This window comes from Sturnus vulgaris, chromosome Z (genome assembly GCF_052056855.1).
Source record: "Sturnus vulgaris isolate bStuVul1 chromosome Z, bStuVul1.hap1, whole genome shotgun sequence".
Taxonomy (NCBI): domain Eukaryota; kingdom Metazoa; phylum Chordata; class Aves; order Passeriformes; family Sturnidae; genus Sturnus; species Sturnus vulgaris.
Window position 1 is genome coordinate 70,677,065 of NC_142283.1, and position 23,917 is coordinate 70,700,981.

The 23,917-nt window shown below is 42.7% G+C and overlaps 1 protein-coding gene and 1 long non-coding RNA gene across 3 annotated transcripts; both read left to right on the forward strand.

Moving 5' to 3' along the window:
• The first annotated feature begins 5,882 nt into the window (after positions 1-5,882).
• CAPSL (calcyphosine like) lies at positions 5,883-14,939 on the forward strand. Of its 2 annotated transcripts, XM_088155978.1 has the most exons (6): positions 5,933-6,020; positions 8,695-9,095; positions 9,297-9,433; positions 10,519-10,696; positions 11,311-11,520; positions 14,109-14,686. In XM_088155978.1, exons 2-6 carry the CDS (start codon positions 9,093-9,095, stop codon positions 14,208-14,210), a joined length of 630 nt encoding a protein of 209 aa, XP_088012104.1. In that variant the 5' UTR covers positions 5,933-6,020; positions 8,695-9,092; the 3' UTR covers positions 14,211-14,686. The 2 variants fall into 2 exon arrangements, with proteins under 2 accessions (XP_014731026.2, XP_088012104.1); XM_014875540.2 differs by lacking the exon at positions 8,695-9,095 and having other exon boundaries at positions 5,883-6,020; positions 14,109-14,939.
• Positions 14,940-21,774: 6,835 nt separating this feature from the next.
• LOC148219912 (uncharacterized) lies at positions 21,775-23,307 on the forward strand. The gene is made up of 2 exons (XR_015799633.1): positions 21,775-21,914; positions 22,040-23,307. It is a non-coding gene; the product is annotated as an uncharacterized LOC148219912 (long non-coding RNA).
• The last annotated feature ends 610 nt before the right edge of the window (positions 23,308-23,917 follow it).

Sequence of the window (23,917 nt, forward strand, 5' to 3'; positions counted from 1 at the left end):
TTTAGAAAGACATCTCTAATTGGATTTCAAAAACAGCAGTGTGGGGACTTGGCAGTTTTTCCAAGTCAGCATTGACAAAGCCACAGTTCACAAGTTCTAGCTGGAGTCTCCTGGCTCACTGGTCTGCTTCATCTATGAAGAGCATGCCCAGACTGGATGCTGGAGGTTGATACTGGAAAAAACAACCCACAAGCAAGATCATATGGAGACAGAGATAGTGGAGAAGGGGTCTGTCTTCATCTTTATCCCACATGCATGCCCTGTGAGTGCTGTGGGCTCAGGTCAGTACCCCATGCTGTGATGGCAGGTCCCCATTCCTCTGCTGGGCATTGTGAATATCTGTGGGAGACATCTGCTCCTGTGGAAGCTTTGGGGGAGGTTGACCCCAAACTCCCTTGGGCTGGCCTAGAATGTGCCAATGACACCTACACATGTCCACTGCTCTCACTGTAGAGAATGCATGCACTTATTTTAAGAGAGACATTTTCCCAGAGATCTAAATTCTAAAGACTTATGAAACTGGAAGGGGTGCTAAGCAATTTTAATTCCACCAAGGCTGAAAATTAGCATGCTCAGAAGGCCTAACGACCTAGCCTGGAATTACAAATCTTTAAATCTGACTTCTCTACCAGGGCAAATGGGAAGAAATGAGGAGCTTTACAGTGTGTGCCCAGATGGCCAAGAAGACCAATGGCATCCTGGCTTGGATCAACAATAGTGTGGCCAGCAGAACCAAGGTAGTGACTGCCCCTCTGTGCTGGGCACCATACCTTGCATCCTGACTTCAGTTCTGGGCCCCTCACTTCAAAAATGACATTGAGGTGCTGGAGAGAGTTCAGGGAAAGGAAATAGAACTGGAGAAGGGTCTAGAGCACAAGTCTGATGAGGAGCAGCAGCAGAGGGATCTGGGTGTGTTTAGCCTGCAGAAACAGAGGCTCGGGGGAGACCTTATCACTCTACAACTCCCTGAAAGGAGGGTGTAGCCAGGTGGAGTCAGTCTCTTTTGCCATGCCTCAAGCCAAAGGATGAGAAGATATAGTGTTAAGTTATGCCAGGGAAGGTTCATACCAGATATTAGGAAAAATATTTTTCTCTGAAAGGGTGATCAGGCATTGGAAAAAATTGCCCAGAGTGGTGGTGGAGTCACCTTCTCTGGAAGTGTTCACAGGCATCTGGATGTGGGAATATGTTTAGAGATGATTATTGTGGTGCTGGATTGACAGCTGGACTCAATGATCTTGAAAGCCTCCTCCAGCCTTGACGATTCTGTCATTCTGAGGACCATGCTTAGACTTTGTCTCCTTTTCTTCTTGTGCATATGTACCTGTGATATGCTGGCATTTGACCTGGTTGCCAGCAGTGCTGTTTCCAGTGCTGGAAAATACCATACCCATACCTCTCCTCCATCTCGGGCTTTGGTCATGAGTCCCAGCAAGTCTGCATTAAAGCCCCCATTGCAAGGTTGGCAAGCCTGTTCATAGACATTCTTGCAGGATTTTTACAACAACATCACCTCTTTCCTTCCAGCCCTTATTTGAATGCATCTCAGTGAAGATATATTAATCTGTTTTGAGACCTGACTGTGTCTTCTGTCTGCTGACTCATCTCTGAGTCTCTTATTCACAACTGGAGAAAAGAGACCTTCACTGAGGCAGCAGCAGCTCCTGTGCCAGGAGCTGTGCATCTCAGGCCTGCTGTGCAGAGGAGCCTGGCAATAGCTCATGATCTGGGTGACAGAAGTCACTTCTGAAATGCAGAGGCAATGGAGAGAAGGGGCTCTGGGTCATCACAAAGTCCTCTAGAGTGGTTGTGTATCAGCAGCCATGCTGATGAGTATCCCCAGCATGCTGAGTGCTGAATTGTGCTGCCGTATCAAACATGCCCTGGTTGAGAAAAGCATCCAGCTCACATACCACCAGTACATTTCTGGAGTCAGGAACCAAAACAGCTCCTGCTAATTTGGAGAGGAAGCTCCAGTGAATAACAAGAAAAGAATACATCCCATTTGTGGTTGTTTAAGAAACGATACCACACAGGCTGAAGTCATAGCTGCAGTCAGTTTGGCTCCATGGGCTGGCAAGCACGGAGTTCCCTGCCCTGGCAGCCAATACAGCTCCCCCCTTACCTCCCCCTCCAGATACTCCTTCAGCAGTGCTTGGCCTGGCTCTGCCCTCTCCTCTACGACTACTGATGTTGCTTCCCACCACCTTTTCCTCTGCTGCCTAATGGTGTTTGCATGATCCCCGATACCTGTAAAAATCCACATTTCAGAGGATTGTAAAAAAAAATTATCAAGACTCCCCGCCTTGGCATATGCCTGTGCCAAGAACAGAGACTTTACAACCACTCTTCCTTCTCCAGGACATTCCAGTACTTTGTGACTGTCTTTAGGGAGGCCTCTCTGAGGAGCAGCTTGCTGCAACCTTCTCCTTTCTGGTTTTGGCTCCCTCCTCTTTGCCCCCTTCAGTGAGGACAGATTGTTCTGGTTGTTGTTGAAGCAAGCTGCAGACTGTTCTTGTTCTATTCTTCGCTACTTCCCCCACTTTGCAATGATTAAGGACAGCTTTTCAGCATCAAAAGGTATTTGATCCTGCTAAATGCTGGGCCCATTTAACTGTTTTCTTCTGTGGACAAAAGAGAGAGGGTTGAGCACAGAAGTTTCTCATGCATGTCAGGCCTCCATCGCATTGTTTCACTGTGGTTGACAGAAAATTGCCAATATTTTTGAGAAATGTAGTAGAATAAAAAAACCCCTGACACCCACAACATTGTTTTTTCTATTTGCCCTGAAATACTCAAGAACTTAAATTGTCATTATTTCAAGGCACAGGATAAAAATAATCAATTTCTAGTAAACATTAGTTGCTTAACTTCTTAAAAACTAAATACCTAGTGTTTTCATTTTCCATTATCCAACTGAAAACAGATTTGTGGTAGATTTTCAAGAAAAGAAAAATTTTAACGATAACTGCCTCTTTTTCTGGAATCCTCCTGGTCTCAAGTCACCTTCAAAATACTTGTAAAGTGCATTTAGCAGTTGACATAGCATTAAAAAAACCAAAATCTGTTTGTGTTTCCCAAGAGCAACGCAAAAAGGCAAGTAAAGGCAAAGGTTAGGAGTGCTGTAGTTGTGTAGCCAGGCAATCTATCTTACAGGGAACTTTCCTCAGCCCAGAGGGGTGAGATGAGGGTCACTGGTGTGGGGTCAGACCTGCGTGGAGACCGGGCTGGGGCTCTGTTACAAAGCACCCAGCAGGCAGGTTGGTGCTGACCACTCTCTTAGGAATTAGCTCAGTAGCATGAGCACAGTCTGCATGTGCCAGCTGGTCTCTGCTCTGGAGAGCAGACAATTCATTTCAGTTGGATAACGACAAACCACACAGGGAGACAGCATTTTTGGATATAAAAGCATTTTATTTAGAGTCAGAGTTCAGTTGTGTTTGGAACTAGATGATCTGTAAGGTTCCTTCCAATGCAAACCATTCAGTGATTCTGTAATTTAATTGGATTACAGCTTGGTTTAAAATCAGAATACTTTTCCCTTGACAATGTACTTACCATGATGGTTTCTTTTTTAGTGTATGTGAAAATTTCTTAATTTTAATGGCAGGAACAAACACAGAGGCTTAGAGGCTTATCCTGTAAAATTAATCTTCTTGCTACACAGTGTTCTGGGACTTCATGCTTACTATTTTTTTTTTAATCTGTATTCCACACAAACAATCCTGCTGATTTCCCAAACAAGGACAAGCAGATATGCTCATATCTGTTCTTGTCATAGCTGAAGAGCTTCACCACAACAATGGTCACAGGTGGCACATTAAGAAACTGTGCTAGAACTTGTAAACTAAACTGCAAAATAACTAGGGCCACTTTTTTTTGAGATACTTCCTATAAAGTTTATAAAGCATTTCTTATACCTTCCCTCTTACCTAGATTCAAAATGAAATCTGAATTTTTAAATTGGCTTTGTCAGGAGTTTATAGATCATGTTGGGCCTCATAGTATATATTTTTCTTAGTTAATTCAGTACAATGCTGAACTACAAACTGAGCAGACAGTTCAGGCTTTTCAGACAAAACCAACAATCAAATAGGTACGCATGTATTCAGTACTAGTTAGAAAATGACCAGGAAGAATTTCAGAGTTCTGATGAAATCCCTATATCCTTTATGTTAAATTCTGAATTTACTGAACTCTGCTTACAGCTTTGTGCACAGTAACAGAGCAGGTAAAACCAAATAAATTTCATCACATCCTGATGTAATCTGAAACACCTGATAGCCTGTTAATAATTTTTCAGATTGGTAACTCATTAACCATAGCAGAAATGGCACAGTCCAGTTTCCAGAGGAATGCAGAGTAAACATCCCTTGTGTCTGTGTGTGCCTGGGCTCACTGGCAGAGGGAAGGAAAGGCAGCAGAATGCAGCTGACTATCCAGATATTAAATTTACTTATTTTTTTGCCTTCAAGAGCCCATCCCAGTTGTTTCAATCCGCTGCAACCCTCAAAGTCAATGGAAATCCTTCACTTGAAGAATTTCTATATTGAGGTGGGAGATTGAATTCCAAGGACCAACTTGTTCAGTGAAAGCCATTTCTTTAGCCCTCAGTGTCTCTGTTTTGTCTTTGCCAAGTGTGTGGAGAGACAGTAGCCCAGGTAATGTTCTTTATCTCTTTTGCATTCCCAGGAGGTCTCTGGAGATCGATTCACAAAACAAAGATAGTGGGTGGAAGGATGTTACATTTTCACAAAGGCAGTATTTCTGAATCAGTAAATGATGTTAAATAAGTATTGTTCCCTGCTTGTGCATTAATGTGCAATCAGCTGCCACATGAAAGATATAAAAGAATATTCTAAGTCTTGCACAAGTTTCAGTTTAGTACCAGGAAGTACCTGTTGATGAGAGATAAGCAGCCTGCCAGGATGCAAGTGGTATTAGTCTAGCAATTGCCTAAAATAATTTTCTGCTTTTGCCAGGAAATGATGCAGTTTTTCGTTCTTGCTCAGTGTTTCATCCATGGCCAGAACAGGGCTCTCCCTTCATTTCCCAAGTGTTCTTACACTGATTTGTACATGCTGCCTTTGCCATCAGCCTTGATCTTATGTGTTCACCTTGCTGCTGCCCCAGTGGGCCAGGGAGCACACACAGGCTATTTCCTACCCCTAAGGAGTCTATCAACATCCTGATTCCTTTACAAAGTGGTACATTATCTTACTGACAATGTTTGTGACCTTCTGCAGACCGAGTTGCTAATAGCTGTGTCTAGGCAGAGCGCATTTTTTCCTTATCATATGGGTGTTTAACCTTTCCAGCTTTCTTCTTGCTGCAAATGAACACAAGCTCAGCATCTCCCCAGAGATTCCAACCACCAGAAGGTCTTCAAAGTGGCAATTAATCATCAGGAAAAAAATACACACTGGTGAGGGATTTTTTCTTTGTGAACCACAACTGACAGTCTTTTACTTACATGCTTCTATTATGTTCTGAGTAAACAATTGGACCAGCGAGTTTTTCAACCCTATCATTGAAAGCAGAGAAACATGTTCTAAAAACACAACCCTGCGCCAGGCTTCCAGGGCAATGCAGCACATTCCACAGCCACTTTCCCTCAGTCTTACCACAGCAAGGGAGTGCCAGCTGTCTCCCACTCTCCCCTGCTCTCCAGCCCTTATGGGCAGACATGAGAAGACGAGGCATTATTTTTAAAAGAGATAAAATGAAAAGGCTCTTGAAACCCCGCAGCAATTGTCCAGGGAAGCAGTGTGATTGCAGGTTGGGCCAGCCACAGCCTCTAGGGTCACCTTGGAGACCAGCTGGCAAACTCCAGGCCTCCCAAAGGAGGGGCAGCCAAAGCAGCCGGGTGTGTAAACACGTAAAATGAGATTGATAAGAAAGCTTTTTCAGTGAGGCTGCAGCCCATTATCACCTGAACTTCTTGCTTGAACTCGGAATCAAAAAAGTCTCCTGAACATCTCCCAGTCCTGCGTGGAAGCCCCAAGTTCAGAAAAGAATAGGTAAAGGATTTTTTTTTTCCTGTCTGCTACCTCACAGTGAGTTTCTCTGATCAGCCAAAAGTTAATTAATTTTAATTAAATCGAATTTTTAAATCTAATTTTTTAAAATCTAGTTTTTAATTATATATATATATATATATATAAGTAAAAAAAAAAAAAATATATATATATATACACACACAAAACAGCAACCACAGTAATGTCCACCACCTGTCAGAAGGTTGGAGCTGGATGATGCTGATCACGATGGAGACAGAGAGAGTTGGGAGGCTGCTGCAGAAGGGTCTGTGGGGCTGGGAATCCAGATTTTTAAGGAGGTGTTTAGATGGTTGTCAAATACTCCTGAAGTTTTCATGCTTTTAATAATTTAATGAAATTATAAGAAGTAAACTAAATATGTGCAGTTGGTTTAGGCCACTTAATCTATTCTTAGATCTTGAGATCTTCTGCTCTGGGGTGGGTGTGTGTTGCTTGTGTCTTTGGCTAGGACAGGGGCTGGGCTATCCAGAGTTAAGGATGGACTCTGCCCACCATACTGCAATGGTTTTTAGGATTTTCATTGGAGACTCTTGGGCTCAGCTGAAGGATAATATTTTTTAAAATGCTGCAGAGCTTAGACTGAATCTGACTCTTTCCAGGTTTAATCCTCAGGCACAGAGGAATGTAAAGGGATCTGGTTGCTGAACAGCGAAGATTCTTCTGGAAAAATCCAACCTAAAATTAAAGGCTTTGTATTTGTTAGGAATAAATGCAATCATTTCTGTTTGGCCTTCACAACACAACATCACCTATAGAAACAAACAATGCTGACAGCGTGGGGTATTGTAATTGCTCATAGCCTAGGCTGTTAAAACAAAACAAAACAAAACAAAACAAAACACTAGCATTCAAGGTTAAAATAAACACTGCTGGTTAATTTCACTGAGGGAGACATCTGATAATCTTGGATAAGATACACAAATTAAAACCTTGTGGAATTATTGTTAGGACATGTTCTTGTTTTATTAAGGGTATTAAGAAGTAATACATTTGTATACTATGCAGTGAACTGTTATATTCAACAAACTCTGATTGCATCTTTAATTACTTCACATTATCCAAAAAGGAGCAAGAGCAAAATGATAGGGGAGGAAAGACCATGTGAATTACTGTGAGTCCTCCCTCCTTGTTCTGATTTGGAATCTCTTTTCTTACAATACAGCCTAGGAAGGGTTTACCTCTAACTTAAGCCTGCAGCCAACAGAAATAGGAAAGTGGTATAAGTGTCACTATGGACCAGGCTTGCACGTAGCAGGTTTTATATTTAACTGGTTTTCTGTATTTTCTGGTTGTATAAAAAGGGTTTTCAAATGCTTACTGCCATGTGGCACAGGAGCCAGGTCCTGTTTAAGATGCTTTAGTGTGACATGGAAGTGCAATTACTTTACAAACAGACTTTAATTGCTGAGTTTTATATAGAAACATGTTGGTGATTTAGTTAGTGAATATTATAGAGATTTGCAAAGAGCACAAGAAATATTTATTATTAGTGTTTTTAACCATAATACTAAGGGGGGAAAGAAGCAGGAATATCTTTACCTAGTCTATTGGCGAGATTACTGGAGTGCTCTGGAGTAGACCCACTTCAGAAAGAATACTGGGAAGAAACTGAAAAATTCAAGACCAACAGCACAATTATCTGACATTTGGAAATTCATGTTGTATCAAGAGCTATGTATCTGAGCTATGTATCCTGAGCTATGCCTAATTACTAAGAAAAAGTGAGTTTAAAAGGGTCCTTCAAGTACTTACACCTGGACACATTTTTAATAGGTAGCTCTTTAATCTTGTAAAAGAGAGTGAAACAGCATCTAATATGGTGGAAATTCAGACTAGAAACAACATATATTACAAGAAAAATTATTCAATACTGGAACAACTTACCCTAGACATGGTGAGTTCTGAGGCAGAAATGTTTATAGATGTAGAAGCAAACTTTATTCTTACAGCAGAAATTACAGAGGATTGGCCAGTTTCGGTGGTTTTTATTTTGGTTCAAGAGATCATAACAGATAAATCAGATTATCCCTCCCTAGCCTCAATTCACGAGTCTTACAGCAATGATTATTTGATGCACATTGCAATATTCTGGAAATTACTCCACTGAGCTAGAGGCAAGGAGATGCTACCCTCTTTTCATGGTGCGTGTGTGTTTGTGCCGATTTTTGCAGTGCACTGTAGAGATGAATTATGTCGTTATTGGTCTCAGTATTTACAGAACTCCATAAAGACATAACAGTGTAGAAAGAAGTGCACTGCACAGCAATACGCTTGCATCATGTACTCTGTATATAGATGTATAGTAGCTATATATTATATATAAGCAATAGTACATTATTATGTAATGTAAATATAGTTTACACTTTGTTTATGCAATCTCACTGTATTTTAAAGTCTTTCCAGCTAAACATTTCCCCTTAAGGACAGGTCATTTTTTGCAGAAAACATTTTTGGCTGCTGATCTCACACAGCTGTGAGATCTTCCTGGTTAATGAGTTCCCAGAAGAACTTTGCTTGCTCTGTCTGAAGCAAAGGCCAAAATGCTTTATATTTTACCTCTCTAGACTTCTACAGTAAGCTAGTACTGAAACCATTTGGGGAATACAAAACCATTTTATTTTTCTGTTTTTCCAAGCCCAGCTGGAGTCATCTGAAGTGGTTATAAAATTCAACATATGTGGCATTACCAGCAGCCATAGCTAATGCTCTGTAAACAGGAGCAGAGTGGTTAAGATGAAACAGGGATTGGAAGTGCCATGTGCACTGACAGTCCCTCACAGGGCTGCTCAGTCTCATCTCCTCATCCCAGCACTGCCTCAGCAAAGCACCAGTGGCCCTCTGAGTCTAGAGCTCTGTTGTAACTTCTGTGACTCTTGTGTGCCCTGATCCCGTGGTGCTTGAAAGGCTGGAAGATATTTTGGGAGTCTTCATGGTCACACTCCTGAGTTCTCACACTGTAGGCTGAAAATTCTCATCAGAGTTTCCTGTCTGCATCTGGATTAATCACAGAGTGGTCGGCTGAGCTCTTCTTTCATGGTCAGTGGCCTATATTGGCAATTTCCCTTTCTGATAGAAGGATATAAGTAAAAGGAAATGGAGGGTCAAAATGGGTTGTCATTAAAGAGTTGCTAACAGCAGCTTGCAAGTTAGGAATTTGAGATGCTTTGTATGCTAAGGTAGGTTTCAGCACTATGTCTGAATGTGAATCCATGCCACATCCGTGGTTTTGTCTTCCAGATGTCAGGAACAGCAAGACATGATCAAGAGATGATAATCAAATCAAAAATAAATCTGGCCAAAACCACTGACCCTTTAGAAAGACTTCGCCTCCAGTGTTTAGCAAGGGGATCTGCAGGCATCAAAAGACTTGGCAGGTGAGTATGCAAGGCATGAAACCCATTATTCAGCCCAATAGTTTAAGCTGCAAGAGACTCACACCCTAAAGAGGGACCAAAACTTGAGTTTCCTCATTTCAGTGCAAATGCCACAACTCACAAAGCCTGGCATTTGGGCTTGTGTTTTAGGACACAGGACTCACCTGTTCACCTTTTGAAGGATTGAAAACTGTCAATCCCTCATGAGAAAGTGCTTCTATGAGCACCAGAACAACTCCTGCCAGAGAAAGGAAGGGAACATTAACCATATATCTCTCCTTGGTGTCTTCTAAAATTATCTTAAGTATTTCTTAAGCACTGGAGATTTTAAGCTTCCTTCCCTTTAGGGTATGGCGCCCTTGTTGTAATGGTCTCTTAGCTGTCTAGTTCATGGGAGGCACCTAAAATCTTTTTGCAAGCATCCCATCCCTAGAAAAGGGGTGTTGCATCACACCCTGAGATCTCTCCCAGGCCCCATAAACCACAAATGGATCCAGATGGTGACCAACTGGAACTTCATCTAAATGTGGAACTTCATCTAAATATGCAACTTGCAGAGGTCAGAGGACTATAATGAACAGGAATACTATGGCAGCCTTTCCTTTGTTTAGCTTCAGATTTATACAATTCATGCACCCAATCTAAACAAGTAATCTCTACTGCCAATAAGTGTAGGGGATTTGTTGGTTAGAGTGTTTTTTTCTTCCCTTCCCTTCCCTTCCCTTCCCTTCCCTTCCCTTCCCTTCCCTTCCCTTCCCTTCCCTTCCCTTCCCTTCCCTTCCCTTCCCTTCCCTTCCCTTCCCTTCCCTTCCCTTCCCTTCCCTTCCCTTCCCTTCCCTTCCCTTCCCTTCCCTTCCCTTCCCTTCCCTTCCCTTCCCTTCCCTTCCCTTCCCTTCCCTTCCCTTCCCTTCCCTCCATTTCTGTTCTTCTTTCTGTTCTTTTTTCTTTTCCTTTTCACCTCAGAATACAGAACAAGGAGGAAATCTTATCTCAATAAGGTCACTCTCTGCTCCAGTACTGTGCTAAACCACTGCAGCACTCTACGTTTTCTTATGCATTTTCCTCATGTTTCATGTTTTCCACAGATTATTTAGGATTATCGATGGTAACAACAGCAGAACCCTTGATTTCAATGAGTTTCTGAGAGGACTACATAAGTACTCGGTGGTGATCAAGAAGGAAGAAGCAAAAGAGCTTTTCCAGATCTTTGATAAGGATGGCAGTGGAACAATTGATTTTGATGAATTTATTGTTACACTGAGAGTGAGTCTAGGAATTCATGTTGTCATTGCATTAAATAGATTAAAATAGAACAGAACAGTACAAAGTAGAATAGAATATTTACAAATAAATAGTTGTGATTTTTTCCATTATTTATGGCCTTGACTTAGATACCAAAATTCCTGTGCTGCAGTCTGGATACCTGTGCTGTTCAGCCTATCAATCTCACTTCTTTGTTGGCCATTGATGCATCTCTTTATAACAGGGGAGACTTCCTCTAATCCAATACAGTGATTGATTTTGTCTGAAATATCTTTGCTCTGCTGAAGCCTAAAAAATTTAGATAGAAAATATTAGTACTTCGGGTAATTAGTACTTTCTTGTTGGAAATATTTAAAATGGGCAGATCAGAAAAGTGTTCTAGGTAGTATTTTCTCTCTTATTGTCCATTTGCTATTGTATGGGTAGACACTGAATAATCTTAATCATATTGCTCCTTTGAGGATACATTGCCCTTTCTAGCTCATGGACAGTGGAGGCTATCACCAGTCCCATCTACCTTGAAAGTTTTGCTGCTAGCAACAGCAAGTATTTGAGTTTGGAACTGGGCATGAAGTTGGCAAAAATAAAATTATTCTGTTAATATTTCTTTACAGCCTCCCATGTCCAATGCAAGAAAAGAGATTGTCCTGCAGGCATTTCAGAAGTTAGACAAGACTGGAGATGGTGTCATAACAATTGATGATTTACGTGGGGTGTATAATGTAAAATATCATCCCAAATACTTAAATGGAGACTGGACAGAAGATCAAGTTTTTAGACACTTCCTGGATAATTTTGATTCACCCTATGACAAAGATGGGAAGGTAAGTGAAGCGCCTAATTGCAAGCCATGAAATCACCATCTGACTCAGAATTTGACTTAGGTTACTAAGTGTGGGAGTAATTGCAGTACCATTTGCATTACATTTATATGGAAAATCAAAGTAGATGCACAACCTGTGCACTGCACTTCTGATACAGCCGGCTTGCACATTCTAAGGCAGAAGGGCTCTGCAGGAGGTACAAGGGTGGTTGTGAGATTGCATTAAGGCTTGTAGCCTTAATAATCAAATTTCATAGATTACACTAAATACATCTTCAGACTACCCCACAAAATTGCTTACTTTCAAGATCCACATAAATGGGGGGATTTTTCACTTCTTAGGAGAATAAATACTAGGATCCAGTTCAAAAGGAGGTTCTCTGCTTTGTTAAATACTTTACAGTTAGTTCTTCTCCAGTGATTACTAAGACACTTAACTTGGAAATCAGTCCATAATAGAGACAGATCTATCTACAGAAAGTCAGATGGAGAATGGGGCTGGGGCTACTGCCATGAGCATGTACCCTAACGAGACATGAGCTGGGACAGAGCTGGGAGCTCTTTCTGCACTCTGGCTCAACTGTCTGGTTCAGGTGCAAAGTCTGGGCACCTTTTGTGATGCACTTCTTATACATCTCCTTTGCAGCCTTGTTGTGTCTGCAAACATTTGCAGCCTTTTCCCTTGTTTTGTCTGCAAACTTCTTTGGTCTGAACTTAAATCTGTTGACCAGCTCAGAGCAATCCTGTAGCTCTGTGGTTCATGTGGTGATAATCTCAATCTGAGCAATTAATAATAACAAACTAGGCTGTAAGTTTTTTATCAGTGCTTTGTGGAATTTCTTTAACACTTTCCACACTCCAGGCTGCACCTGGGTTTTCAGGGCTGCATTGTGCTGGTGACTCTTACCTGTCTAATTCCCCACCCAAATCCTTTACTTGCTTTGTTCCCATTACTCAGACTCTCAGCTGGAGAGAGGTGATGGGCTTTATCTACTTTGGGCATGATTTTGCACTTAGTAGAGCTGAATTTCATCCCTTCTGCTGCAGTGTCATACTCAGAGATACCAGTTCAGAGCCAGCTATCTCCTTCTACCTCCACAACAGTGGTGAAATCTAGCAAATTTCAAATAAAATATTCTCGCTTTTTGTGCTGAGGTCATACATGAACACATTAAATGAGTTCCCAAATTGATCCTTGATGAGTTCAGTGCTTGGTTACTCTAAGCATCCACTTCTTGTTCAACAATCCTGATGTTAGCTCACTTGATTACTGTTTCTTCTGAGAACAGACTGTGGCTTTCCTGAATCAGAAGACACTAATGATACCGAATACCTAAAATTAAAATGTTTTTAGCAGAAATCCCTCAAGGCTGAGCATTTGTTAGAAAGGCCCTCTTCACCGTGGTCTTGCTGGGTGCCTCTGAAATAGGCAGTTTTTGTGACACTTGTGATGGTAGGACAGTCTGAAGTGGTCCCTTCTCCCTATTGTCATGTTTTTCTAAGTTCTCAAACACACAATGCAATCAGAGCAGATATCACAGAATCACAGAATATGCTGAGCTAGAAGGAACCCATCAGGATCATCAGGTCCAGCCCCTGGCCCTGCATAGCACACCCAGAAATCACACCATGTCCCTGAGAGCATTTTCCAAGTGCTTCTTTAGCTCTGTCAGGCTGTGACCACTGCCCTGGGGAGCCTGTTCCAGTGCCCAACCACCCTCTGGGGAAGAACCTTTTCCTGATATCCAACCTAAACCTCCCCTGACACAACTTCAGGTCATTCACATGCATCCTGTCAGTAGTTACACAGAGCAGAGCTCAGTGTCTGCCCCTTTGGTCCCCCTCATGGAGCTGTAACTGCAGTGAGGTCTCCCCTCAGTCTCCTCCAGGCCGAACTGACCAAGTGACCTCAGCCACTCCTCACACGGCTTCTCCTCCTGACCCTTCATCATCCTCCTGGTCCTCCTTTGGACATTCTGTCATAGCTAAATGTCTTTTAAATATTGTTTTGTATTTTTCTATGTGATGTTTATTCAAAGAATGATCTACATAATTCAGGAAGTAAGGCATCACAAGAGACATGCACAGTTTTTCTCTTTGCTAATTTGAGTATTTGTTTTTTTAATGGTCATTTTTAAACCTAAAAACTTCATTAAGGGAGACTTGTTTAGAGCAATGGGTGGATATAAAGAACCAAGCTGTCTCTGAATTGCATCAGAAACACCATCGACTTTATTAATAATTATGCAAAGAACCAGATTATAGCATCCCTGGAAAAAAGTACGTTAAAAAGTTTATCTTCTTAGGCAGCAGTGATTTAAACTTCATTTCCTGGTAAGGTTAGTTAAACTTCACATGTTTCATCTCCATCCAAGTTTTATGGAGGACAGGAGCTCTTGTTTCTAGCAAAGTGAAATTAAGCAAATTTTAAGTGTCATAATTCCTCCTGTTGGATTCCTTTATGTTAGCAACAACATGAAATAGCAGATGTTCAGTTTCATTAGGAGTTCTTCTCAATGTGTGGCTTTGACTTACAGCATTAAATAAAACCAAAGATTCATTTTCCTATTTTTAATTTCTCTGTCTCAGGTCACAGCAGAAGAATTCATGAACTACTATGCTGGAGTCAGCGCTTCAATTGACACAGACGTCTACTTTATCCTCATGATGAAGAATGCTTGGAAACTCTGATCATATAGTTAAAGAAGCAAGACTTTTCTTTCACCTTTTATAGGTTCCTCTGATTAAGTGTATGCACAACAACACTCTCCTGTTCCATAACAACAGTTTCCAGTAACTATGCCAATTACATTCAATCTGCAGAATTAATTCCCAGATGCTCCAGTAGGCTCAGCCCCAGGGGATCAAAGCATAATCAGAGAGAGTAGATCTGGCATTTGGCCACCTCACACATCTGTCCTTTTTCTCTTTGCATTCCTGGTATGTCTTTTCTTTTCTGAGATCAGATGCTCTTTTCTTTTCTGACATCTGCAGTAGGTCGCTGTGGCTCTTGAACATCCCCTCTTGCGATGTTAGATACAGCTCTGTTTGGCAGAGGATGCAAGAGATGGAAACCGAAATATTCTGAAAGTGTGGTGGTCTTGGAAAGGCTGTTATAAATGGAAGGAAGTCTGTCCTAAGAAGGTCATGTCGACCTGTCACCTGTAGCACTGCAGTATCTCTTGGTTTTGCAGGTCTCGCTAGTGTGATTGAGCAACTGCAGATCTTGCTGCTGGGAACATGTGAGTTCCCAGTACCAGGAGGCTGGAGGGGTGTGATGGGTTGACTTGGGAAGAAGAAACTCAGAGAGAAGTTCTCTCTAAGGGAGCTTCCTCTGTGCGGGTTGGGACACCTTCAACAACCAAAGGGAGAAAGTTAGTTTGCTCCATGAACACACATTTTGAAGGAGGTAATCTGGAACTGAGCCTCTTTGTCTTTCTGGTGTCTGAGCAGGTGACACTAACCCGAGTTTCCCCCTGCTGTGTGGGGGGAGGCTCAGGAGGCCACTTGGGCCCCATTTGTAATGAGGGGACCCAATGGCCGGGAGGAGGAGAGGCTCCTTGATAAAACCTTTACGGCTTCCTCCTCCACGGGCCTGTGGCTCTGGGGTCTGGTTGCCACAGCTGTTGGAAGGGCCAGGCCTGCCCAGCCCCGCACAGCCTGGGGGAGGCAGCCGGGCCCTGTCTGGGGAGCAGGGGTGGCCATGGGCAGGGTGGGGCTGTAGCCCAGCCCCAGAATGGCTGATTGACACCTCAGCCCTCTCCACCCAGCGTGGCCTGGGCCTGGGCTGAAATAAAAGGGCCAGGAGACCAGCTGCCTTTGAAAGGCCTTTATTAAGGGATCAGCTCTTTATTGTGGGTGGGGTACTCATGGGGTGCGCACACACCGCTGCTGCTCTGCTCCCAGATGAGGACGCAGAAGAGGAGGTTCTGTGTAGCTTTGTCCACAAAGGGCAGAGCTGGGGCTTCCATCCTCACAGGAGTACCCTAGAAAGACAGGCTTGGCTCACTGTCTAGGGTCCCATTTCTGGTCAGGCACTGTTCTTGTCAGGGTGAGGATCCTGGGTGTCATGAGAGCACCGTTCCAGGAGACAGTTCCCGATACAGATAGACCATCTTGGCTTGTTGAAACTTCAGCTGTCTCGTTTTATAGGGGATTTATTTACCCAAATGGTACCCATAATGCCTCAGTTCCACAGTTTGCATATAAGTCCTATGATGTCACCTCCTCTGGTGCCATGCTGGAACAGCATCAGCAAAACCCGATGAACAAAAAAGGGGGAGGGGGGTGCACAATCAAGGGATCAAGGGATAGGGAAACCAACATCACAACTGAACTGGGGCACTTCACAACACTAACAATTAACAGCATTAACGCAATTAACAATTTATCAATTAACAAACAGTAACTTTTGGTGGAACAGGGCTAACTTGTAAATTTATTTACAACATGGCCCAACTCTTGTAGTTGTGTTAAACTTTAACTCTTTAGTGCTCAGATAAGATTTGCAAAACCTCCGGCCTTCCTTTGAATATGAAAGGGAATAAGAAGATTTCTGAAGTCAATGAAGCACGAGCTAAGTTTTTTAGATGGAAGGAGAATGAGGAGATGCTGTTAAGATGGCTGAAATTCCTTTTGTAAGATTGTAGGGATGAACTGATGTACTGAATATTCCTATAAACCATGGAGAAAGACATGGGGGCTTGGAGATGTTCCATTTGATGGATGATTTGACCAAAGAGCACCTGTGTTGAGAATCTTTGCCCTGAGGAAAGAAGGGGATCTTGGTTTTCTGAGGATGAAGCATGAACAGAAAAGAGATGAAGAGAACTGAAGAGAACCTTTGCTTTGGAACATTTAATTCTTAAAGTAATACCCCATGAGACAGACATGGCCCACATCTACAGCTTTGGGGAGGCTGTGGAGTTGGGAGGAGAGTCACGATTGCAGGTTCCGGGGCAGATGCAAATCGTGAAAGATAAAACCTTTTCTTCCTTCTTGTGGAAAAAATCCCAACAGCTTCAACGAGAGGAGGCTTCTCTCTCCGGAAGTGAACTGAAAAAGACTTAGTTGGGAACTGACCAAAGTATTTGTTGTATGTTTGTTTTGTTGTTATGAAGGTTGGGAGAGGGAAGGAAGGAGTGGTCTGAAAAAATCTTATTCTGAATTTGTTTTCTCCCCCTCTTTGTTTGTGTAGTTAATAAATTTCTTTTTTTATGCTCTCTTAAGTTTCAGGCCTGCCTTGCTTTTTTGCTCCTGGTTCTGTCTCACAACAGAAAAAATGAGTTTATTTAAATTGGCAAATCAAAATGAAGATATAATTTGGTGCATTGGCCGGGAAACAAAATTAAACCAAAACAAGGGGTAAACAAAGAAGGGGAGACATGGACCAGGATAAATGCAAAATGCTTTTTAAAGCCCTGTTTTTTCCCTCTGGTTCACAACTAAACATACAGACAACTTTCCTGTGCATACCATGTTTCAACTCCCTGTGCAACTTCTTAGAGATTTTCACTCTCCTCCTCCCACTCTGATTCCTTTATTTCTGTATTGTGAGATCATTTTACTTGTATTTTTCTTCGAAGGGGATACATGTGTTACAGCATTTTTTGCTCTCTGTTCCTAGAATGTTTGCTAACCTGGTAGCTGTTGCCTGTACATACCTACACTGAAAGTTGCTTATTACTTGTTTGTATTTGCAGTGTTTTATGACCAAGACACGACTTCAGGGAGCTTTCTTAGAAGTGAAGAACTCATAACTATCTTATCTTCTTGTCTTCCATTTCTGATGCTTAATAAAGATCTACCCTTCTTGTCACACCAATGAGGCTGTCTCTGTTCATCTTTTGTCCATACAGATGGGGAGAAATGGTACACAAAGGAAACTATAAAAAAAAATCCAGAAAAATCCTAGTGTGTGGTATCTAATTTTTACTGCTTCGATATCTTTTTCTTTTTCTTCTACTTTGTGCTTCTCTCTCATAATTTTGCTGCTCTCCCAGACTGAGAAGCTGCTGCTATAGCAAAGAGTAAATGTCTTGTGCATGGCAGCATTTGCTCCATTTCAGGCTAGTAGGCAGCTAAAAGCAGTGCAGGGTTATAGAATGGACTTCAAAACAGCTTTTCTGATGAAGTCACAGCCTGGGTTGCTAACAGCTCAAACACTGAAGTCTTGAGAGCTTGCTGCACTGATCCTCTGCAAACCCTGTTTTTCTTTTGTCCAGCAATGTTCTCAGTATGAGCAACAGCTGCTTGCAATTCCTTGGCGAAGGCTGTACAAACTCTATTATTTTCTTGACCAGTAAGACTCCGGAAACTCGCATGCTTGCTGACACTGGAAACCGGTGGAGAAACTCCCTTTATGATTACCAGCCATCATAAGAGGAGCCTTTAACTTACTGCAATGCTACTAAAGTGCCAATATGAATGAAAAACAAACTTACTATCAAATAGGGGCTGTACATGGTCTAGCAGCTTGAACAAAACACAAGCATTTCTCTTTCATTAATTGGTTTCACAACATGGTGTAACGCTATCTGTCTTCTCTTTCAAACAGAAAGAAAGTAATGTGGATGGACTGTGGGAATCACAAAATGAAAGAAACATTTCCTTTTGACTTGCTATCTCATGTCTTCACACTCTGAAGTGATCAGACAGGCTGATATTTGTTCAAGTGAAGTGGAAGTTTTAATCTGAATAACTGCAGTCAGTTGGTCTTTGGTACTAATAACCTTCCAAACTTATTTAATCCCAAACCAATATACATTTTCAGAGGGGAGGATTGGTACTGAAAGCAACTGTACATTTTTGAACCCAGCAGGAGTTTTGTCACTGGCTTCTGGGAGCCTCAGCTAAGCCTGTGGGAGATGGGGAAAATCCTGTGCTTCAGGCTGAGCTGGACTAATGGGGTTTGTGTGGGGACTTGAAGGACGTGATCCAGGAGAGCTTAAACCCTCTCACCCTGGTGGTGTATCCCTGGTGCTCTTAGAACAGTTCCCAGCTCAGGTCTGCCTGCATGTGGACCTCATTGCTCACTAGATATGTTTCCTGAGAACATGGTTCCCAACTGAGTAATTTCAACATTTGTACAGAACTGTGTTTCCAAGGGCTGGTTTCAGGTGTTTTTGAAGTCAGTGGCAGTTTCCTTTCACTTCTATGGTAGCAGAGTTGTTCTTGGAGCAGTCTGAATAACAACTGGTAACTTCAGAAAAGGTGCTTTCAGGAAAGAATAAATCATCTGGGAAACAAAAACCATGATTTTTCACTAGTTATCAAATGCTGTAGAACTCAAATTGGAATCTGTATGAAATGTAATTTGATTAATATGTGTGCAAATTAATGGAACAAAAACAGTCATTAGCTGCCAGATAGTAAAATCTCTGCTGGAGAACATGCAGACTGGACACACGCACACACTGGACATTCAGAGGAAGCACTTTTCAGGGATTAGAGGAAAGTTAAAGGGATTTGAACCAGACAAGAGGGATTTTCAAAACTAACAGCAAGTGCCCAGAGCCTCCCTTCAACACTTCACTCTCCCTGTCTGTGATCTGGAGACCCCAAAATGGAGCTGAAAGGCCCCTGTTCAGAACGCTGCAGCTGCAGTGTGCTGGTTACAGACCCAGCAGATGCAGGAGATAACTGGTGATGCTGTCCTGCCAGCCTGTGGCTCCACAGCACACACAGCAGATTTTGGGAGATAGGTGGCAATGCACAACATTGTATCTGGTGCTAGCATCAAGATGAGAGATCTTGGTTGGTGCTTCATGTTCGAAGCACTATTTCTTCATTCTGATTGTGCAACAGATGCTAAACAGGATGGCACAAACCACAGGAACATCTGAGTCTGCAGGGCTGGGGGGCAGTCCCAGAGGTGGAGGTTTTGCCTGCACCTTGAATTCCAGCCTGACGCTTGTACAGTGTCTTGTCAGGAATAAGGTCTGCTCTCCCCAGTGGCCAGCACTGAAGTCTGCTCCAAAAATGTTGGTAGAGCTCTGCGGGGAAGAGGGAAAAGGCTGCCTTATAATCCTTCCAGAACTCTGCCCCCACTTCCTGCCTCTGCATGAACCATCAGAGCACCTCGGTGACACCACCCCCTACTCTAAAAGAGCACGAAGTATGGGGGAAAAGAGGTGTGGGACAGACTTTTCTTCTGGTGTGTTCCTCTGGGAAAGGTGGCACTTCTGCAGCTTCCTTCACTACATTTTCATTCTGGCCTCCCTGTGCTCTTTGTGGCTTCATGTTTCTGTCTGGGAGAGGAAATTTTTGGCTTGATGTGATACAGAAATATTTTTTGTTTTATACTGTCTCCTGCAGAACAGAATTCTGATTCAAGCACCTGAGTTTATTGCAAGCCCCTCTGCCATATATTTGTGAAACTAGACCACAGGAGACTTTCAGTGATCTGATTCATTCTGCTGCTTTCATGACACAAAGCTATCTTGGCAGAGGCAGATGGCAGCAGCAGAAGTTTTGCAGATGAAATCACCTGTGCACATTACTGTATAAAAGCCAACTTGCCTTTATGTAATTCCTTGCACACAGTGCTGCCTCAAACCTCTGTAGCCGTGTGGGCAGAGCACAGCTTTGCCATCCCAGAGCTGTCACTGCACAGAAGGAGCAAGACCAGTGATTTTGCTGATTTTTGGCTTGCAGCTCCTATCCTCCACACTGGGAGTAGCAGCAGCAGCAGCAGCACACTGAGGTTTCCCAGTAAAACAGGTAATGCCTAAATAGCAACCTGGCACTGCCAGCAGCTGCCTACTGTCTTTGTCACTGTGGTCACAGCTCACCCTGTTTCTTTAGCTTTCCTCTCTTGTAGGGTGAGCAGAAAGTCCTCAGGTGTCTGTAAGCTGCCTCTCTATTTGCAGCAGCCCATACTGGTGTGCCTCAGCTGAGTCTGAAAGCCCTGTGGTTTCAAAGAGAGCTTGGTTTTGGCTCTAGCACCTCTTCCACTCTCGTGCCTGGAGGTTTGCAGCCACCCCAGGTACAGCAGCCCCACCTCCACAAAAACCTGGACCCAGGCTTCCCCCAGCCCACAGCACTGCTACTGATCCCAACAGGAGCTGCAGCTGGAGACTGGGGACAGGGTCCAGCCTTAGTTGAATATCTTGGAAAGAACAGAAGCACAAGGTTTTGTCGAAGTGGAATCAAGTCTCTGCTTTCTTGGAAAAGCAGAGATTGTGGTAAAATGTGAGAAGTATTTATTTTCCTGAGATAAATCTGCTCCTTTATTTTCATTGAAAACATGGTATTTTTTTCCAAAAGCTGCAGTATTTTTATTTTTTTTAACTTTCAAAAGAGGGAGTGGTTTTTTTTAAGCTTATGTACATTTCCTGCGAAAAAAAAATAAAAACAATTATCAGACTGTGTTAGAGAAGCTCCAACTTTGTGACATAGATTTATTCCTTTAGACATTTTCATCAATGCATTTCTGCTTTGTGTCTCATTTCTTCTGTTGTTTGGCAAGCCTTTGGGGCTTTTTACTTTCATGCGGTGATGGCCCTGATGTTGGAGTAATCTAATTTCACTGTGACATGTAAGTTATGCTGTCAATATTTAACAATAACCAGATTTCTTTTTTCTTCTTTTTTATTTTTCTTTTTCTTTGACCCCACAGCAGCAGCTCTATTTCCCAATTAAAAAATCTCAATCCATTCACCTTAGAGTCATTCAACTAAATTCTGTGTTGGAACTTGCTGCAACAATACATCCTACATCCTAATATCAGGTTAGGAGAGTCTCATGTAAAAATCAGACTTCCCCGGAGGATGCAAATGAAGTATTTGCAAAATATAGTCTGTTGAGCCACAGTATATAGCCATCAAACTTGTAAAGGCTGTTTTTAATCATTTTTAGTTACAAAAGACGAATTTCTGAATTACTGCTATGGAGCTAGTGCTTCTGTGGACACTGATGCCTACTTCATTTTAAGGATGAAGAAATTCTGGAAACTCTGTCTTTTGTTTTTATTTGCCCAAATTTCTTTAGGGCCATAGACTACTAATAAGTGAAATACTGCTTAGTTTGTTGTGGGCTTCGTTTTTCCCGCAGGTCCCGTCTGAGCAACGCTTTTGGAGCTGCACCATGTGATGGCACCACAAGTGTCCCAGTGCTGGGCTTTCACACGTGGCTTCGTGTTTCAGCAGGTGGCGCTTAGAAGCCAAGGAAAAGCCATCCTGACTGAAACATGGAGCTGCCGCGTGAGCAAGGGATGAAACAGTCGGTATAATTTAGCAATTGCATTTTCTGGCGTTATCAGTTGTTTTCCTGTGTGTCTGCACTTTAGATTTGTTTTGCCAATGCTCTGTGACACACAGGAGTGCTAATTTGGGTGGCTTCATGATCACAGTAATAAGGAGGTGTTTGACTCTACAATAATTCTTCACAGAGGTGGTAAGTCTTCTTTATATCACATTTTATCAGTTTTTAAATGATAGCTTCAGAAACCCCACAACCACAGAGATAACTAGCTTGATTTAAAAGTGTATTGACTAAAATCCAACTGCTTCTCCCCCCAGGCTGCAGCACTGCTGTACTGCTGTACAAATACAGGCCTTCAAATCAATAACCACTGCTGCTAAGAAGCTGAGAAGGGGCTGTACTCCTGCTCTGCAGAATCACCATGTCTCTTGCTGCCAGAAGAGATGGTTTCATAGTCAGCTTCCTGCCAAAAATTGCCCTGGATTCAGCCACATGTTCCTGCAGCAGAGCTTTTCAGGCCACCCTTTCAATGTTTATTCCATTGCCCAGACTTCACTGCATATCACAGGCATTTAGCCATCCCTCCACCCTGGCAGAAGCAGTCCTGCTTCCCCACACTTAGCACTTTGGTCGTCTGTTGCCCCACTGACACACACAGCATTTGTGTGTGCTATTTCAGCCTTTCTAATGAATGTGCACAAGGGGAGGAGATGTGGTAAACAAACTAACACTTTAAGCCGGGGAAGACTATTGCCTTGAGATGTAATTATCATTTTTCAGCATCATTAGAATTAGAACGTGACTCACTGTTATAACTGACAATAGTCTAAGTTTATTTGTGTACAGCTAAGAGACATTTGCATAGTGCAGGAGAGTGCAAAGATGGGAGGGAGGGCATCTGTGTGGCACCACGACTGCAGGAGAGGGGCTGGAGCCCAGCGGGTACACAGCAGCTCCAGGCACTGTGTCATAAAGCAGCTACAGAGAAATCAGTGCCAGCAAGCTGGGTCTGGGTGAGCAGCTGAGTAAGAGCACTGGAGGCAGAAGGAGGAGAAGGAAAGTTATGCTGAACTAAAGGAAGTGCATGGAGTATGTGAAAGCTGAGAAATACTCCTGTGTGGTTACTGAGGCAGATAGGAATTTGTAGACAGCTCTGGAGAAATTGTCATGTAGAATAAGGAAACTACTTGACAGATTGCCCAGATATAGCCATGGCTGTATCCTCATATATGGACTAAATATAAGTTGGCCATAGACAGGAAATGCTTGTGGTTTTCTGGCTTTGGTGCATACTTGGCTTTATTTATTTCTTCCCGAACCAAAGCTGAAAGTAGTTGTATCTGCATACATCGAACAAATGTGTTACAGAATTACAAAAATTGAAGGAAGCATAGCACATACTGCAGAGAATTTTCCTGACGTGCTTTTGCTTCTTCCTCTATCCCCTTTTTGTTTGTCACTGGAAGAAGGTATCGTTCTAGTATAGTCTGTCTGTATCTACAGTCACACTGTGCAAGTTCTCACAGTATAAGCATTATCAGCAGCACTTTTTGAAAGGAAATAAAAGCACTATAAAGCAAATGAATGCTCAGGGCTTTGATCTTTTTCTTCTGCATCAATTAATGCTTTCTTTGGCGGTAAACAGCAATAAAACTCATTCTGTATAATGTCACTGGAATGCCTTGAGCCAAATCTGAGGCCCCTTTACACACAGCAGCTGTTAGGTTCTCCCCACTCGAAAGTTTCCCTGGTGCTGGGTGGAGGTGGAGGAGATGGAGTGCTGTCTTGGGAAGGTTGGTTTTGGCTTGATGTGGTACAGAATTGCTGCTTGGTTTGTACTGTCTCCTGCAGCATTAAATTCTGATTCAAGCAACTGAGTTTAATGCAAGCCCCACTCTCTGCCATATATTCTTGAAACAAGGCCACAAGAGATTTTCAGATCTGATTCATTCCGCTGGTCTCCTGGCACAAAGCTGTCTCGGCAGAGGCAGATGGAAGGTTTTGCAGCTGAGGTTTTGCAACATCTCCGTGACCATTAGCAGTCAGAACAAATCTGAGCATCTCATCCTCTGAGGATAACAGAGGGCTCTTTTCACCCTCAGACTCTGGGAATGTGAATATAACTAGGTAAAGGAGAATTTCAAAGAGCTAGAGGAACTGAGACTGCACAGTGAGGTAAACCCCAAGTCCAGAGT